Consider the following 14,575-nt stretch of genomic DNA (forward strand, 5'->3'; position numbering starts at 1 on the left):
GTATTCTACTTGCCGGTGTAATCCTTTCATTGCTATCTTATATCACATCGTCAGCTGTCAACGGTCCCAGCATCTGCGGGCATAGCTCCAAATTTTACCGCGATAGAAGTCTCTAGTAATTCGGAACACCCGGGCGAAAGAAGTAGACGCCTGAAGTGTGTTGATGAGGGGGGGGGGGGGGGGCGAAGTAGTGCCATGGTTGCTACAGCGTTGATTTCGTACTAGAAAACACGAGCACACACAAAGCCTTCTTTAGCGTTGTAATTCAAAATAAAAGCCTTAAGTTCGTAAATAACCAAAATCAACTCGTCGTTGTTTGTATTCAGCCGATCATGAATGTCTTCCTGTCTAGGGAGGGCATCAGCGTGCGCGTTGATGAGATGGCTGGCTTTATTGTGCAGCTGGCTATGCAGAGAACTCTCAGCGGAACGATGTCTGTTCGTGACCTACTAACGAGATTTACAAATAATTTTTCATGCTCAAGAGAAGTCCAACTGGCCTCACGAGAATCTTCTTACGTGTAGGGCACAGGCTCCTTCCCGAATTCCAGAATTGCTGCAAATAAAGTGTAGGAACCAAGCATTTGGGTGCCCATTTGGCGCTCTGTTCTTAGAATGATTCAAAAACTACCCTTATAACTTGTAAACATGACGATTTAAAAAAGGCAATGAATTGGCTGATAATTCTTGCCCCTCTTTATATTTGCTGTTCTGATTCGTACTCAATCGCAGAGCTTTATTCTACTGCAAAAAAAAAGTAATAATACGACGGTCCTTGAGACGTCAGCCTTAAAATGAGACGCTCGTGAAAAGACAATTATTGTAAACGAATTGCTTTTCTTTGTTTACGCTTGTTGTATTATATTTAACCCTCCCTCTTTTATGTCCACCAAGCCCAGCCCCGAATCTAGATGAAAAGTGATAAAAATATGCGATGTAAGCATGCAACGTGATGGATCAATGGACCGAACTGAGCTGCGTTTATGATGGCTACGAATTTCAAACACCGCGTCTGCCACCTTTGTGACGCTTCAGGCGGGTAGAAAGAGCTTCCTGCGTTTTGTGAATCATCGAGCAGTTTCTAAAAAGAACTGAGAAATTGCTTTTTTTTTTCTGTCCCCAAAATATGCACCGCGATTCTCGAACCGCCACCGCCAATGGTTCAATGCTGCTGTACCCCGGTGTGTTGGTTTGCCGCGTGAACTTGAATCAGGAGCACACCGACTTTGAGCAACTTTTAAAGAAGCTAGGTATCCTTCATTCTCGGGAATTGATTTTATTAAGTAATGTGGCGTGACAGTCTGCGAGTCACCAGGTATTTGCTAAAGAATCTGCACAGGCCAAGTCCCATAGTCGCAGCATGGCGAAGCAAGCTTGCACCGCGAACACATTTAGGAAGTAAAGCGAGGGACGTAGTACATAAGCTGCAGGAGAGTTGTAACGAAACGTGCTACTTTGCAGCTTCTTTAACTGCATTTTTTCAAGTTTGTTTGAAGAAAGTGTCGAATTCACTCATTAAATGCTTGATGAAACTTAACACTTTCTTTTTATGTTCCTTATTTTCAAGGAACGTTACTGCTTGGCAGGACATTACTTCACCGATCAATCTTTTATCACTATGGAATTTTGCATGAACGTTCTTTAGTATTTGTTGTTTTGAATCAGCTGTAAATTTGCCAAGGCATTGTAGTTCCACTAATATAAGGGAACTTAAAAAGTAATAATTTTCAGGCCTTCAAAAAAAAAGTTAAATATACAACACGCCTCTCATTGTGTACAGTGCATCACAGTAAGTGAAATGGCATATTGCTTACTGGTTTGTGATATTTATACTGAGATCAGACAGGTGCACAAAAACACCCTTATATTTCAAATTCAGGACATGCAAAACTTCAACCTATACTAGATATGCAAGAATTAACACCATATTTGAAAAGAGGTCCTACGACTTGACCAGATGTGAAACGTTCGGCCACCTGGCTCCAATATTACAAATATGTTTCGTCCGGCCGCATGTACTCTTAAGTGTCGCGTTTTCCGTCCACACTGTCATTCGTCTATTGCTGTGCCCAAACACTTACCGTACATATCTTCTTAGGAGAGCGACCATCGTAACCACAGCTCGGTTCCTGTGCTGTCTGTTAAGTGTATAGTACAGTAAAAAACCACTGGAACGAAAAAGGAATAACAAGTTGCAAAATACCAGTTTGGAGATAGCAATTAAAATGTAGACAGGCAAAAAATGCGGCATTTCTGCTTTCAAAAGAAAAAGAAAACAGTTGGTGACCACATACACAAATTCTACAAAACCAATTAAGAATAAAGCCAAAAAACTGTATTGAAAATTTTCTGCATGCATACTTAACCGAGTGAAACTTACCTCAAGCAGAAAAAAGTGTCCACAGCCAAGTAGCCTGCAGTTACAATCAACGTCTCCCAGCGTTCGAAGTAGTGCAAGGCATTGAAGGGTCTCGCTGCAGAAAGAACACGAAATATTTTATCAAAGAGACTACACTAAAGCCCAACGCAGGGTCATCATTATGCACAAATCGAAAGCCGCAATACCCAACACTACTAAACATTATGCACTAATAAATGTGGCACATTTTTTTTTTCTTGAGATATTATCGAGCTCTTGGGGAAATTTTTGTGTGTCGATTACGAAGCTTTGAAATCAACCCATAGCCAGTCAAAAAGAAAGAAAAATAGGTACAGAAATGGGCCAAAATAAATCTTTGTAGTTTTCTGTTAGCAACGGAAATTTCTGCACTTCAGCAGTAATTTTGCGTATTGCTGCGGTACTTAATTTGTAGTCTGTAGTACGTTTCTGTGGTAACTGCACAAAATATTTTACGTTACTACTGAAATTTCTGTAGTTCAGTGTCAAGTTCAGAGCCAAAAACCGCACAGAAGTTCTCATTGCGACAACGGAAAATTGTCTGCTGTCTTTTTTTTTTGACTGAGCGTGTTTTCTTTTTTGTTGAGATATATTTAGGACACGTCTGACATAGAAACTTGACCGAGAAGAAAAAAACTCCTTCGTTTAAAAGAGAGAACGGAATAATTATAAAAAAAAATCGTAGCCAGTCACTCACAAAAGTTTTCGCTGATGGTTCCATATGAGTGTCCGAGGCATATCCAGAAAATGCTTAGAAAACGGATCCCATGCATAAAGCGGTAAGAGTTGTTCTCAGAGTTCCTGTCGCGGCAGCTGTTCAGGATCAGTCTTGTGTTTGTCAAGGCCGAAAAAGCCACGACGCACTTGTATGCAATGGCTAGAATAAAGAAATATCAATGAAAAGAATGAATTGGAAGCAATGGTTGGTTTGTGGGGTTTAACGTGCCAAAGCGACTCAGACTATGAGAGATGCATAATTGAAAGCAATGGACATCGAGGATTTTTAAACTCGTATAAAGCGTAGAAACTCATTGCGTATCAGAATAAAGAAGAAATGCTGATAGAAAGCACTGAGGCCAGCCCCGCTGCGTTATCTAAAGAAAAAACTTGCACAGCATAGGCTTCATTCGTTGTCCGAAGATGAAAACCTTATTTAAAATTTTACGCATAAATTATGTCCTCGTGCCCTGCCGGCAGAAAGGGCTAACTAAAACCACACCACAGTAATAATGGGTATAATCGCAAGTAGTATGACGCTTTGTGTTATCGCAAAACATCCATCATGTTGTCATCACGGTAATCAATGAGGCTCTATATCCCTAAAACCGCAGTGGGCTATGGCGCGCTCCGCAGCGAATCGAAACGGTCACTTTCACAATTTTCATCATGTCGGCGAGGCACTCAGGCAGTGGAATGCACTAAAATAATTGTGAATAAATGTATGATTCTTCTATTCAGAGAGAAGCTTAATGTTCGGGAACAACGTTTAAATACCTTTAATATCCAATAGGAAAAAATCTGGCGGCGTTCCTGCGCTACAGACGGGCCTTAAAATACGTCATTAAGCGGCGGTATCACACACAACATATGACATCATAATCATAACCAAACTGCGGCCCTGGGCATGACCACTCCACACAAACTGTGTATGTTGTTTGTCTATATATACTCACAACTGGCAGCTATTCATGCCGCCGCAGTTTTCCTCACTTGCATGGCAACATTGGGATGTTGTCATCGCATTAATTCTTACGTTTCCCTCCGACAAAATGCCATGGAAACATTCAATATGGGGTTTGCGTATTCAGGGTTTTGTGCATAACGAGTCCATTTTTTTGTTGTTGTTGTTCCGGGCAAGGATGCTCTTGTTAAAAAGAACGCAACTCGACAAAGCTTAAAGACGCTCGTCATCTGGCTGCCGCAAGGACGCTTCCATAATTTCTTCCTTCAGAGGTAAAATATCCTAGAAATATGTCCGAACGCTTTTTCACTTCATGAATGTCTTACTTACAACTTTTGCGTGTCTTGTCCCATTTTTCCGTTAGCATGTCAAATCCTGTTGCAGCAAAAATAACCGTTGCAAGAAGAGCCAAGAAACCGCTGCGCATAAATGTAGAAAAAAAATTTGTTGTATAAGAAACACCAGGAGGTATTATGAGCATGCCGTAAGTTATGGCTGGGAAATTCGACCAGATGTTTGTGGGGTTTTTTCGTTTCTGCCTTTTATGCAGCGTCAGCGAGGTGAAATATCATTCATATACTGCAAAAACACATTTTATGAATAAAACAATTTTCCGCAATTTAACAATTTGTGGAAGAAAAGAGAGTTCTTTTTACCAAGGAAATTTGTTTTCAATGCTTCAAAGACATCCTGTTCGACTTCTCACGTGCACCTGTCTGCATCCTGTTCTTTTGTGTTAGTGCGTTTGTGTACTTACATTATCCACGCTTGAGAGTTGCTTATCCCAGCATCCACACTTGTCACGCAGTTGTCGACAACCACCTCCGCTGCGTTCCCCAGCACTAAAATCACGACAGAACGAAAGGTAATTTGTTGATAAACTCGCATTTATCTCTGGCGTCAGTATTCGCAGCCATATTATGAAATGCTCGTTAAACAAGAAGGCGAGGCGTATTTGATCTGGTAATTGCCGATCTTCCGGAACCTTTCAAAGTCAGGCACAATTAATGCTGAACGTCTCCTTTCTTTTACTATGCGTAACGAAGCACCTAGCGCACGCGTATCAGTGGCCGCTAGCTATTGTTAATGGCAATTGACTTCAGTAATGCTTGACTAAAGATAAAGCGCACAGGAAACACACACAAGAGAAGCAGACACAGGACACGCGCTAGATAAATTTTTAGCGCGTGTCCTGTGTCTGCTTCTCTTGTGTGTGTTTCCTGTGCGCTTTATCTTTAGTCCAGCAATGCACCATCTAGCCCAATTTCAAGTTTTGTTAAACTATTTAGTAATGTGATAGTAATAGAAGCTACATCCGAGAAATTGTGTCGCTAATCGCTTGTATCCAAGCATAGAGCTGATTCCATCCAATCGAAAGTGACGACCCTAGAAAGGAAGTGGAAACTTTTCGTTTGAATGTGTTTTCAATGCGGTCGTGCAACCACCTTTAAGAAGCTTCAGAGAAACATGTAACCACTAGCTATGGGGGATCCGAAGAGATTAGTGGTTGTGCGCCGACGGAGTGTAGGCGTCGGCCAACACAACCCCGAAAGAAAGGCACAAAACTCGATGTAAAGGCATTGAAAGCCCAAAACATATAGAAACTAGGTGGCCCTGTGAACATCCTTGCAGCAAAAAAGAAAAAAAAAGGTAGCGATCAACAGTCGATATAGAATTGATTCTAATGCAATTTACCAGAAAACTTTCAATTTTTTGTCAGCCTTAGCAAAAACTCCATATAACTTCAAACTTTCTAATCAATTTAACATTTTGTCTCTTACTCCCTCCTTTGTAACAGAGCGGGTGGAACCAAGAAGTTTACTGATACTGTTAATCATTCTAAGATTTCTGAGTGCTCTTTCGATCCTATTGTGACCGTAGTTACAAGTAGGCATATTTTCAGCCCATTGAGTCGGCCCTAAGACTGGGATCCACATTTTGGGCAATGCCCTAAAAGTGGCCTAAGAATGTTTTAGTAAAACGTGCTTAAGGTGGTTAAACGCCCGTAAGCTGCACGTAGGGTATTAGAAACGCCATATAATGAATGTATCGCAAATAATTTTATGCATGACATCAGTGGGGCGTACTGACATCGGCCAGTAGCCTGTCGGGTTTGAGTCCTGCTTCCAAGAGGATTCTGACGTAGCAGTCGGGGCTCGATCCAGCGATTTTGGATCAACTGTCGAATGCGGTAAAACCACTGAGACAAGTATGCATTTAGAGAGCAGCATAGCGCGATAGATAGATGGATTTATTGAAAGGAAAAGGCAGATAGTTTGGCCGGCATAATTCAAATTTGGCCTGCTACTCTGCACTTGGGAAGGGGAAGGAGAGAAGAAAGAAGGTCATGATGGGTGACGAGGTGGGAGAATGCGCATGAAATACATATACAGACACAGTAGCTTGTTTTACAAGCGCGAATCAAGTCCGCTGGCGCACAAAAAAACGGCAAAGAGCACGCACTGCCTGGGCACCCTTCCCCTTGTCCTACCAAGCGCCCAGAAGCAGTTCCTCCAACAGAGGCCTCTTGTCTAAACGCTTCAAGGAAGCCGCTAGCACACTTCTTTCGTGCGCATACGTTGGGCACACCAATAATATATGGTCCACAGTCTCTGATGTATAATTAAAACCAAAATTCCTCACTTTTTCTTGTTTCTTGCCATGTTCTGGAAAAGATGCTTTGCACATTACGGACATGATATAAAATCAGGCTACCGGCCTTGTGTCGTTGAGTTTTACAGGACGTGCTATACGCACTTGTCTGGCCGATGTTGGTCAGGTCCTGCGCGCTGCACGAGCTCACGAAGCACAGCCCAAGGCGAATGCCGGCCACCCGTTTGTCCGTCAGGTAATTCCCAAATTTCTTGGCCTATGCAAACAAAAACAGAGAGTTGGGATGAAAGGTTGAGACATACTTTTTTTTTTTTTTTTTGGCATCGGCACAGAATTTAGGCTGCATCGGGTTGCACAATCTAGGGGGTTAGCGTTCCAGCTTTTCACTGACTTCGAATCCGCAAAGTTTTCATAGTTCAGGCATGAACTTTGAACGGAAGATTTCGAGGCAGAAAATTCCGCATAAACAGGAGCTCATGGGGATGATTTACTAACAGCTTTGATTGTAATGTAAAGTGAGTCTTGCCAAGTTGATTATGAGATCCACGGGAAAGTAAAATGAAATAAAAAAATAATAATAGAGCAACAGCAGGCATCGATGTGCATGTCGTGGGCTAGGTAGACAGCGCTTCTTGTGCGTGAAGCGTGTCCATCTCGTACGGTCCGAAGGGCTTCACCGTCGCCATAACCCAGAGTCGAGAAAAAACGTGTCGGAAAAATGCGTACTTGATTTTGGATGTTAAGTGTGACGCAACCGTTCCTTGCAAACTGTTAGAGTGGTGTCACATCATTTCTCTCCCCATTTACCAATTTGCTGGTTACGTTGGAGGCTAGTTTGCGACCGAGATTCGAAACGGCGACTTATGTCACCGGTTCGAATCTCTGGAGCTGCTCAATGAGAATTCACACAGATACTGCGGCTCTACAAAATAAAAATGACACAAGTATTCGCGGAATACAAAGGCGCTGCTACAGGCTCTTCGCGTCTATGCTTATGGCGAAGCTTGAGGGTCAACCTTATTTTTTCGCAACCGGGCCGACGAATGTAACACTGACGCACGAATCGATACGTTTGCCTCACCTATGTAAAGAAAACAAAGACGAATATTTGATTTTTCCGCATTGTTGGTCGCGTTTGCAGTTGGTTCTTATTTTCACTCTTTTCACGTCCTTCATTGGCCCAAACGTCAGTGTGATACGTAACAAGCGTCTTCATTGATTCAAATATGTCGAATGTTCCGCAAATGCTTAATATCGAGCCATATCGCCACCAATTACACGCGTGTTCGCTCGAATGTTTTTTTATTAACTTATAAGAAATATTTGTGTCAAAAAATGTCGATAACCGAGTTGCTAAAGTGATGGTAAAACTTTGCTAGCTTTACATTTCCAATACGTTTTGGCTGCTACTGTGGGCGCTCGAAAAGAGTAATGACAAGCACGTAAGATAAGGAAACCGGCAGAAAGCGGTAATCTCACTGCCACCTTTTGTGCGTGCCGAATGCTTTCGTTAATAAGTGCGCAAGTTGCTCTCTCTTTGTGTCTTGTTTGGGGCTAAGATTTGGGCCGAAAATACATATTTAAATAAAGAGATAAGGGTGTACGATGATTGTTGTACCTATTTATCCGCCCAGTACACTTCCTGCGATAATGTAAACAGAGTGGTGTACACCGAGCCTTGCAGGCACGAAGTAAAACGCTTACTAGCCTACGCAGTGCGCTTATGTAAAAGCATTTGTTCAGTCACCGACGCATAGTGCAGGTTAATTTGAGGAAACACATCGCAGCCACAAGTTCCATGTATTGTCTATGATGCTGATCATTAGGCTGTTACCAGCATCCTTTTTCAACTTTTGCAGGAGGCCTTCAAACATTCTCGTCAAAAGATCCCTCTGTTAGCCAGTATCATGACGCCTTTTCTACCTGATGGTTGTAGGGCCTGGTGACGGTTTGTTGATGGTGGCGGTCACCGATTTCACTAAACCATCTTTTAAACGCAAATCCAGTGGCAACACGTGCTCATTTGAGATGGTTTTTTTCTATTCAAGCACGTATAGCCATCCGCAATTAGCATAATAGAATGAGTCGGACTTGCGAAGTTTTGGCTGTGACCATCCGCGGATAAAGACAGACTCCAAATATTTATTTTTCGTAAAGCACATACCTATACTCTTTAACTCTGTAGCTCTCCGCTTCAGCTACTTGAACTTCCTGGACGCGGAAAGCTTCATATTATTAGCAAAAGGTCAGCTGGTGTACCGTGCTGTGAAGGGTGCCAGTGTCTGTCAAAACATATCACACCGTTGTGGTCTTCCTTGCAAATGGAAGTTCTAAGCGTAGGGTTTTTCTTGTGCGGTCCACCATTTTCGGATGGTACAAAAATTATTTTGAAATCAATTATTACACCTCGAGCCTATTTGCTCAAAACGTCCTATGTTTAGACGCACAGGAAGTGCAGGTGCTAAAGAAAAAAAAATCGCCATGAAGACAGAGGAAGCACTTGTCCAATAACCATCCCAAAAAAATAGAGGCAACCTAATTTCATTAAAGTAGCCACACCATTTTCGAATCACTTTGCCTGGGGGCGTGTGCTCCCTTTGAAGCTGCCTGTGAGCCGTCGGTACTTAACTTGATAAAGGATTTTTTTTTCGTTTCATTTATTGTCCACTGAAATGAGGCATATTGTTTCCTTCCAACTTTTTCCGATCAAGCACGCCACCTAGCTCAGCGAAAAGCCAGAGCCGCGGCGTTGAAAAAACACTATCACGCAGATACCAGTGCAGTCTATGTGGACGCCGCAGTGTATGCTACTCATCAAGCCTACTCCTTGAGCGTGGTTTCCAACGCACTTCACACAATAGTTTCTGGTTCGAGTAAAGCTGCATCCTCGTTAGAGGCAGAGGAAGCCGCAATCGCCTTGGCAAAATCTTCAACCACTGCCACACTAATCTTTTGTGATTCAAAAACAGCAATCCGCTATTTCGCACGAAGCAGGATTTACGCGCCTGTTTTTCAAAATTCTCAACTCTATTCAACCCCTGACCAGATCAGTTGAACTCCTATGGGTACCTGCTCGTGCGGGCAACCCTGGGAATGAAGCTGCCCAAAACAAAGCTCGAGCGCACGTCAACCGAGCAGCGCCAGCTACAGACCCAGGCAGTGCACGCGAACGCCTTATTACCTATAACGAAATTACTTTCCACTACAGGGAGCAAAGAGTCCGGTATCCGCCCCCTCACCAATCTCTCTCTAAACTCTAGCAGGTGGCCTGGCGCCAACTCCAGTCCCGTACCTGTCTCTCTCCAGCTCAGCTTGCCCATATCTACCCCGGCCTTTTCTCCCCTGTGTGTACCCTCTGCGGGGCACCCAAAGCCCACATTCACCATATCCTCCACATTTGCCCTGAGCTCCAACCACTCTGAAATTGGCAACTAACAGACATAGAGCGATGGGAGATCCCGGTATCCCCAGCTCGCTACCGGCTGTACAAAAGGAGCTGGTGGGGAGCTGAAAGAGTCGCTGAGAGCGACAAGCTGCCTGCCGCCCTACACAATATCGAGCCGATGCATCAGTATAGGCAATAATCTTAAGGCTCAAGATTCAATTAACGTTTTCGCCACTTCACAAAAGTTCAACAGCAGGAAACGATGTTGCCGCTCTGACGCTCCTAAATAGCCACCATTTCTTTCCGGGCGAATGCCTTACTTGCCTTGTAGGGTGCATGAGCAGGAAGAGTGGGCAGAAAGCGTGAACAAGAATAGTTATTATATAGGGTAATTTCGTATCATAATAATGACGCAACCGTTATTGTCTGCCCTTCTGAGTGGTGTCCTACAATTTCACTTCTCATTTAGCGTCCAGTTCAATCGCAGGCGAGTAGGCAATATGGTTTCAAACCGATGAGATATGTACATGTACCTAAAATTCTATGCTGTTAATTTTCCGAGTAGGTGTCACCGAGAAGTAAGATAATAATTGGTCCTTACTTTCCTCAAAAACCAAAGTCAACAAAAGACGTTGACCGCATTGTCAAACATTGTCCCAGTCTCTTTGTGCTAAACCGCAGCCCCCCCCCCCCCCCCAACACACACACACAAAAAAAAAAAACGCCCAACAACGCCAGTGTTCTCGCGCATCTTAATCATTTTATGCGAAGTTGAACTGCGGCGCACATATTTGCACCGTACGTCCGTCGAATATTATCCTCTACTTCCTGTCTCTCAGTGTTCTCGGGCCTGCATGCGTGCGCGCATGGCCTAGATCACTTCGAATCAGATGTATGACCTTTTGAAATGTCGAAGCTACTGATGACGCTTACAGATTAGTTGATGATGGGAAAGCAAGTTTCAATCGAACCAATTCCAGTTTTCTCAAGTCGAGTATTCTAACGGAAAAGGAATCTTTCGAAGACTGAATCCAATGCGAAGCTGGTTCGGCGCAAATGATACCCGCAGTCATAATGTTGATGAATTGACGCAACGTAGTCGCAAGAAGTTATGAGTGTTGCCCAGGACAACAGAAATTTATGTTCCTGCGTCAAAATTTTTGATGTGAGGAGCTCACACTACTTATGCATGTTGTCTTACGTAACTTGAAGGAACATTTGAAAAATGAAAAGCGCTTCGGACATGAATCGAATACGTTGCATTCTGTTTGCAGTGGCCTCTAGGATTCTTTATATTTTTTGTTCTATTGCCACACAGTCGTGAGAATATTAGTCAGCCTACTTTTAGAGACCCGAGCCGAACAAAACTTCATTTAGACCTTTTCTATTTGAAATTTGTTTTTCCGGAGTGGGCTGTCTAAACGTGCGTCTCTGTGATGCCTTGCAGTCGTATATTATTCCTTCTGTGGAAATACTATTTTTTTTCTCGAGGTCATTTGATATTTTGTCCTGTTTAGTCTGTTTCCCAGCGATATGCTGTCATATAACTTGTTTTCTATTTAATTGTAGTGTCACACCAACGCTCGGTGACTGTCGACGGTGACAAAGACGACGAGTGTATGTCGAAAGGCGCGTGCTACCAAGAAGACGGCAGACGAAGACGAAGACGCAAGAGACTGACGCGCTAGTTAAACGGTCGACCGGAACACCGACCTGAGGTTCAACGTACCCTTACAGTATGTATGTTTTTATGCGATGTTTTTTTTTTCAAGGTTTATTTCTTTAAACAGCCTTCTTACGGGGTGGATGGGCCTTTATCAGGTGTCGATACACCTTTTGCCTTCTCTCCCCCCGGTTTTAGTTGCTGTAATGCCAATCAAAATAAAATGTTAAAAATATTTTAGCTGCGGGACGAGCGTATGACGCCTGTAGTTGTAAAGGTGCTTCAAAAACTGCTTCATTTTTTAGTGCACGATATGTCTCAGTCACCTGTTTCCAGTTACTAAGAAAGCCCACGAAATATTAAAAAAAGCGAGACTTCGGTACTGCTTTTCTTAGCCAGATGGATGACAAGGTCGACTGCACCTTGAGTGTAGTAGGGTCGGAAGCCACAGGGTGGTGTGCCGATTGTCGGTACCTCGATATCCTAGATTTTCGCATGAAGGTGCAAATAAATTGTCCATTTTGAGCGCGCCCTCAGAAGCAGCGTGAAAAAGCTCGCCTCTACTTTTCTTTCGTAGACTCGGCCTGCAGCATGCATTTCTACTGTCATGAGACATGAGCTGGAGCATAGCCTCCTATGTTATTCATTCCCGGTCATAGGCGACGAGCTCAAAGAATGCCAACCTTCGCATTTAAAGCCACGAGAGAAGAGGTAAATGTTCGACAACTGCCATTAGTGGGCGTAGCAATAGTGGCAGCGTGTATTTAGAGGTTTGTGCAAATTACGGAACAGTATTCGGTTACATTGTGTTACTTCTACATTTATGGTCATAAAACAAACACGCACAACTGCTACCAAGTATAGCGTGGCTTGTTTCAGATATTTTTACATACCGTTACTTTCAATGGAAGTTTTTTTTTTGAAAGCTGTCTTTGCCGATTATGCACGTTTAATCGCGAATATACCAGTCGCTATACTGAACATTATATCAGTGTAAGCGCTAGAGGGTAGGAATCGTACTAGCATCTTGCGTAACCGCTCTATATGTACAGTACATATCTGCCAACTGAGTTCAATGAGACTACCGGGCCGTCTTTCTCCGTGATCACAAGTCTTCAAAATATCGCCCACAAAATTGTCGACCTCACTTCTTACCGCACAGCTGTTGTGGCGAAGCCGCGAGGCGGAAACACTCCCTCACGTTTTGCGCACCGGAATACAGTTCCCACATAGTTATTAGTTATCATCGAAAAAATATTACACTCTCAACGTTCATTATTTGGGGTATATTGCGAACATAAGAACCAACAAGTAATATTGAAAGTTAAGAAAAAAAGGAAAGGGTTTTAGCTCAAGGAATTAGGTACGACCTTTTCACCAGAAGCATCAAATGATGGCACCCGGTATGCCAAGAAGGAAGACCGCGGAGATTGGAACATGTCTGGCGACCAGGCGCACCATCACACCGCCGAACAATCTGATGCGATCATATCGTCACGACCGCTTTCCCAAGCAGCCTTTTTGTGCGGAGAAAACATTTATTTCCGGTAATCCATTGGAGCACCGCAGCCTCCATTGGGAGTTTATTTCGTCTCGCCAATCGAATAGCCGTTTATAACTTCATGTCATCGAATACCAACCCTGCTTGTGTGATCGGCAGCTCAGCTGAGAGAGTTATATGTGGCAATGTGCAGGACCGACTCGGACATTACCTACGACCGGAACGCCATTTTGGTTGATATCTTCATCCGCTACCTTAAAGTTGTGTGCACGTGGCTGTTGCAAAAACATAAATAGGCGCTCACTGGGAAGACGTTCTTTGTGCACAGTTGATCACACTTGTCTGAAGTGCTGTAGCGGAGCCGTGGACAGGAAGTAAATTAAATTTTAAGGCATACACTCACTTGTACTGATACTACATGGCTATTGCGCTCCCACGAAGCGGTGAGGGCCTCAGAGACACAACACATCTAGCCCTAGCAAAAAAAGCTGTCTCGCCCTCCTCATAGCCAGACGAATGCATAACAATGTTGAAAGGCCACACCGGTACGAATGGCCGGAAATGGATATAGATAGGAAGGCTTAAGTCGCCTGAGTGCCTATAACCGTCACAACAGCTTGTCGCTGCCCTGTAGCCAGATAATGCAGGAGATTTTTTTTTCATTCATCACACGCTTAAGACAAGTAAGATAGGAGCGAGCATGCACTCCAATCCATGCCAACATTTGTTTTTACATACAGTAAGCTTTCTTTGAAACGGGTATAAAAAGGACTAAGTGCGGTATAGCATGCAGGAATGAATCTTACAAATGGAGTCTAAACATTCACTAAAACTTTGCGTAACACTTGATGTCTGCAGCCAAAGTTTAAAGAGTTCAAACTAAGCAAAGGTACGGTGAACTTATCAGCATGTGAATAAAAATTACAGAGGTGCGCTTAAGTATGCTTACGTGCATAAATCCGAAAGAAGTGCGAGTTCCCTGCCTAAATTTGTTAGGATTTCTGCTCTTCGTTGCTTAGTACCGTTGCCTAGTTGCCGTCTCCTTTTAGTCAACTCCGGACGAAGTCAAATTTAGGGGGTTAACCAAATTTTGGGGTTCATCCAACCAAATTTTCAAATCATATTTAAATTAGGCTAGGCACCAATATTTGTCAAACTGGGATCAAGTCCCATTTAGAAGAGCCAGGGGTCCAAATTTTGTCGGTGGCCCGCCTAAATTAGCAAGCCTCGACTAAGTCGTCAATACTCGAATTAGGTGACACCAGATTTGGTGGAATTCGGAAGAAATCAAACTTTAGGAGACGACAGGGGCCAAAATTTGAGGGTGGAACATTA

General features: G+C 43.3%; 1 protein-coding gene across 1 annotated transcript in view; it reads right to left on the reverse strand.

Moving 5' to 3' along the window:
- LOC146172561 (nose resistant to fluoxetine protein 6-like) overlaps positions 1-14,575 on the reverse strand; it is a 47,011-nt gene that overhangs the window by 18,222 nt on the left and 14,214 nt on the right. Inside the window, exons 3-8 of the mRNA XM_084585805.1 lie at positions 6,836-6,947; positions 4,836-4,920; positions 4,409-4,497; positions 3,095-3,274; positions 2,380-2,473; positions 2,081-2,167 (exon numbers count right to left, since the gene is read on the reverse strand). Of these exons, the coding sequence (XP_084441931.1) occupies positions 2,081-2,167; positions 2,380-2,473; positions 3,095-3,274; positions 4,409-4,497; positions 4,836-4,920; positions 6,836-6,947 (647 nt within the window). The remainder of the gene's footprint in view (positions 1-2,080; positions 2,168-2,379; positions 2,474-3,094; positions 3,275-4,408; positions 4,498-4,835; positions 4,921-6,835; positions 6,948-14,575) is intronic.

The sequence above is a fragment of the Amblyomma maculatum genome, unplaced genomic scaffold, assembly GCF_055883805.1.
Source record: "Amblyomma maculatum isolate TAMU_Amacu unplaced genomic scaffold, ASM5588380v1 scaffold_13, whole genome shotgun sequence".
NCBI classification, from domain to species: Eukaryota; Metazoa; Arthropoda; class Arachnida; order Ixodida; family Ixodidae; genus Amblyomma; species Amblyomma maculatum.